This window comes from Falco rusticolus, chromosome 2 (genome assembly GCF_015220075.1).
Source record: "Falco rusticolus isolate bFalRus1 chromosome 2, bFalRus1.pri, whole genome shotgun sequence".
Lineage (NCBI taxonomy): Eukaryota > Metazoa > Chordata > Aves > Falconiformes > Falconidae > Falco > Falco rusticolus.
Window position 1 is genome coordinate 100,756,464 of NC_051188.1, and position 5,003 is coordinate 100,761,466.

At 40.2% G+C, this 5,003-nt stretch overlaps 1 protein-coding gene across 1 annotated transcript; it reads left to right on the forward strand.

The window, feature by feature from the left end:
* Positions 1-2,445: 2,445 nt before the first annotated feature.
* On the forward strand, positions 2,446-3,114 carry LOC119143630 (claudin-8-like). The gene has a single exon (XM_037378074.1). The coding sequence runs from the start codon at positions 2,446-2,448 to the stop codon at positions 3,112-3,114; it is 669 nt and encodes a 222-aa protein (XP_037233971.1).
* Positions 3,115-5,003: the final 1,889 nt, after the last annotated feature.

Consider the following 5,003-nt stretch of genomic DNA (forward strand, 5'->3'; position numbering starts at 1 on the left):
CCGTACAGTACGTGCAGCAGCGTACCCTGGGTGCTCCTCTCTTAACGCCTGTGCCGACACTGGATGTCACTTACCGTAGCTACTACTTCCAATCAAAGATCAAAAACCCACTCAACCATTCAGCACTGTCTGGATGTGTTGCTACACAAACCAGCATATAATGCATTTTAATAGTATTTCTGTGAGCAGTTCATCTTCTAAACAAACCATGCCCCGACTGCCACAGAGTGTAATTTTATGCATGACCTCTGTGGCTGACCTTCGTACAGTCACCTAAGGAAAAACTGTTTCAGAACAATCGTGCTAGATAAGGCAGTTGGATAAACAGATTCAGGGCATTAGGTATGGTCTGTTCTCCAGCTGTGTGTACCTTCAAGAGTTGGCTGCCTGAAAATGTTGCACAAAGAGTTTTTCTGTTGAAAATTTAAATGCTAGTTTTGAGAGGGCTTTTCCATAACAAGTTGATGTATTTTTTGAAGTTAAAATAAATCAAAAAGCAGTTTTGAGAATTCAGACATAAAAAAAAGTCCTGTAAGATGGAGACTGTACTCAAGTAGCACAGGTCTTGTGTGCAGACTTCTAAGGGAGCAGTCTTCTGCCAGAGAAAGGAGTTTCTTTTAGACAAGTAATCATCTATGACTTCTGATTTCATCTCTACTACTTCCTTCTTTGTGGCATCAAGCAAAGTGCCTTAACTTTTCGGTATCACAGGATTCTTTTTTTTTTTTTGTCTGCAGAAGAGTGATGCAATATTTGTATCTCTACAAGAACAAATCTGATAATGTATTTAGTTTCTAAAGGTTACATTTCACATCTTGCCTGAAGATATTTTTTCTCTCCAGATTCCTGCTAGCAGACTTGAAGGCAAAAATGAATTGCCCAGATCCCCTGGGAGTATTTTCCAGATGGACATGTACCATTATACTTTATAACTTGCATTATCTGGCATTCCTTTCTTACAGTTAGTAACCATAGGAAGGAGGGCATTTTGGGTTGTGGGTGGTTTAGATGGGCAATTCACTTTTCAAGGGTTTTAGCTTTTGCTTTGAATATGTTATGTAGGTACCTAAGGCTGTAACTAAATTAGTACCATCAAAGGCAATGTCTGATATTTCCAAACACACAAAGCCCACAACACTACAACCCACAGGTAATCAAAGAATATGTCTTTCTTCAATGGCACTTCTAGGGGCCTTCATTTTCTTTAGTGGGCCAATGCTTTTTTTTTTTTTTTTTTACTACCCCGTTGGCTCAAAGATCTGGAGTAACCAGAAACACATTGATTTCAACAACACCAGTGAGTTGTCATCATATACTATTGTGTCAAAAATAAACGTACAAAGTAAAAAATGAATAATGCGGCAGTTATTCTTAACTTGCCCAAGGCAAATAAGTCTTTGGCGTGCTTTTTTGTCCAGGCTTGTAGCTATCTGTGCAGGCTGAGATACAGGCTTGTTATGGGAGGGATCTCTGACTTCTTTCAAGGCACATTGTACGCTAAAAGACGAGCTCATCCTTTTTATATCAGAAAATTGCCCCCAACCCCTCCTAATGTTATCTGGAGAAGATTATTATTATGGAACATAATGACAACACTATCCTCCTAGTCAGGAGAGAGTCTCATAGAGGTTTATTTCCTAACAGCAATCTTACTTGTGGATTCAAAAGCAGAAGCTGTGAAACTCTGCCAGCTATTTTCTTTGTCATCCTTGTGAATTATAGAGCCAGTAAAGTAAAGCTTTGATGTTGATTGGAATACTTGACTTTCCTGTACCTGTCTAATATCATGATTATACTTTTGTATTTGATCAAAATGAGGAATCTACATTAAAGAGCTGTGCCAAGTACCTCCCAGCTTGATTTTGGAAAAAGAAAAATCAGATGTTTTCCCAGGGCTGTAGCGCTTAGAAAGTAAGTCCCACTCCAAATCCAGGTTTAGCTTTTGTCAAAAACAACTATAATGACCTTTTTTTACATAATATTTTAACAGATGGAAGTTCAGACTTTCTGTATGAAATTTCAACATAGCTGCAATCTTGCAGTTAAGAAATTATTAGCCCTGCAATCAGGTTCCTGTAATTGAATGCCTGACACTTAATTATAGCATCACTACAGACACACTATGAGAAGTAGTAAAATCAACTATGACACACCCCTCCTAGTCCCCCATTGGGTAGAAACTTGTCAGGCTTGATGGGCAGGCACTGTAGTCAGAGCAGGTTTCAAAGCAAATAAATAGCAGGTCCTTCTAGCCGGTCAGAAATGGATTTCCACCTGTCTGAACCTTAAACTGCAGGAAGCTGCTTTAAAAAAAACCCAACTCATCATATGAGGAAACTACTGGAGAAAATATTCCTTCTTATAGTTTATATTTCTTTTGTGAAAAAGTGGTTTGAGAAGACTTCCTAGGCCACCTTGCTTGAGCTGTCTTTTTTCAGAAGAAGCATGGCTTGCTGTGTGCTACAAATCACTGGTCTAATATTTGGAGGTGTCGGCATGGTTGGGACTTTGGCAGCCACAGTTATGCCACAGTGGAGAGTTTCTGCCTACATTGATGGCAACATCGTGGTGTTTGAGACCATCTGGGAAGGACTGTGGATGGACTGCATCAGTCAGCTGGGCATCAGGCTGCAGTGCAAATTCTATGACTCTGTCCTGGCTCTCCCCCCACCCTTGGAGGTGTTCAGAGCCCTCATGTGCATTGCAGTGGTCCTGTCAATCATTTCCTTTTTGATGGCCATTGTTGGTGTGAAGTACACTCACAGGACCAAGGAGGATCCCCGGGGCATCAGTATCTTCATACTGGCAGCTGGAGTTACCTTTCTCCTGACAGGTATCCTTGTTCTGATCCCCGTGTCCTGGACTGGAGGTAGCATCATTCGTGACTTCTATGATCCGGAAGTCCCTATGCCACTGAAGCGAGAACTAGGAGCTGCTCTCTATGTGGGCTGGGTGAGCACTGTACTTCTCATTGCTGCAGGAGCAATGTACTGTAGCTTCTGGTGCTGGGCTGGTACATCCTCAAAATCCAGGTATCCATCGCTTTCCCGACAGAGACTGCACAAACCTGACTTGGCAGGAGGGCCATCCCTAAGTGTGCATGCCTATGTGTAGTTGCTACATGTGATCTTTCTGCTTAGCATGTCAACATGTACTGATTGACTTCAATGTCAATTAAACTCTTAGTCTGTAATGGAGGAGCAATTTTGTTCATTTGCTATTTACTATTGACATACATATCTGCTCTCTAACACGCTTACAGGAAATGTGATTACATGGGCATTATATTTGAGCAGAGAAGAAAAATGTCACTGTTCTGTGGGAATGAAGAATGGCATGGGAACAGCAGCAGTCAGGAGTCTCAGAGAAGATGAACAGAATATGGTCGGGCTGGTAGGAAGGCAGCTAAACTGATGTTCTGCAAAGGGAGCAGTGCATTTTACTCTACAGTAAAGTCTCCATAAGGACTGCTCTAGGACAGTGGTGCGAAGCATGGAATTTCCAGCATGGCTGAAGAAGCTGATGAATGAACGGAGAAACCACCAGCAATCTAACCTCCAATACTGGCACACAAATGTTCTTGCTATCACATCAGAGGCCTCTGATTGAATATGGATTCCATTGATGTTTGTTAATCACTTTGCCATGAATGTATTAGTTTTTCATTGCTTGCTACCTCTTGCCTTTTATGGCTTCTCCTGTTCAATAGGTAGCACCTACTCTTCTACAAAATTCAGAACAGACCATCTGTCTTTGTGCACTTTAGAGCACTGTGCTAATGTAATGTAGAATTAAACAGGCCAGGCAATGTAAATGTGTAATCCCTACTTGCCCATTGGAGGATCAAGGCTTCCTGCCTACATCTTCCATCGCACCCACAAAAGCCAAGCCCTGATGTTGTTCTGACTGGTTTGGTTTGTGTTCTCAAGACTTATTTGGAAATGTAGACAGAGCAGCCTGTCTGTCTGTCCACTGTGCAGAATTCAACAGTATTTGCATACTTCCTTACACAGCTGAAAACTTGGAACCTGCTTTTGACAATGTCCATGTCACAACATTGATAAGTGACCAAAGAAGATCCAGTTCAAAACATGTTTCTGGCTCTTTACACAGTAGTAATGAGTAGTACCATTTCATGGATAATTTAATGACACAGATATTCAGTTTGATCCTTTTCTGTGACTGGGATTTGAAAAAAAATGGAGTGTAATGACTTTTCGAGTTGAGCGGAGCAATGCCTCTATATATTCTTTTGACTGTTCAGTTTGAAGCAGAACACGGAAAGCCGCATTTAATGAAACAAGCCTTTTATTAACTTGACTTCAGACAAACCTAAATGAAACAGTGCTGTTGAACACAGATATTCATTACATATATTAACTAATGTGCATTTACATTTAAGACAACCAGCTCAGATCTTTTAGTGGGAATTCTCTAGTCACCAGAAAACAGGCTTGATGTATCCCACTCATCAACTGAGCAGTCAAATCAACACTTATTAATTCCAGATGAGCCTTCAAGAGAACATTTGTAAGTAGGTTTTCTAGTACTAAAACTTTTTTTTTGTGTTGTCTTATAGCTGCTGATGTCTGTCACAGCAGCTGTCATTGGGTCAGACAGCGCATTTCAGTGGAGTCATTCTGTTGACTTTGGTAATAATTTATACTACCCTGAGGACCTCCACCTATTATTTTATTGTATTTATGTCCTAAAGTACATATTTTGTTTAATAAGGAACTATTTGGTGAGTAAGCCAGAACTGCACATTTTTGATTCATTTAGATATGCCATTTATGATGAGCAAAGCAGAGGATGAAGACATTAGCAATGCAAATTTGATACATATTTATGTGTAGGTAATGGATTTAAATGATGACATATTCAGTATAATGCAACTTTATGCAGGTATAAGTGCTTAAGAAGTAATTAAGAACGGTTCTTTATAACATTAATTAAAGGAACCTGAATGCCTTCAGTATCAGTGAGTTCATCTAGAAATCAGA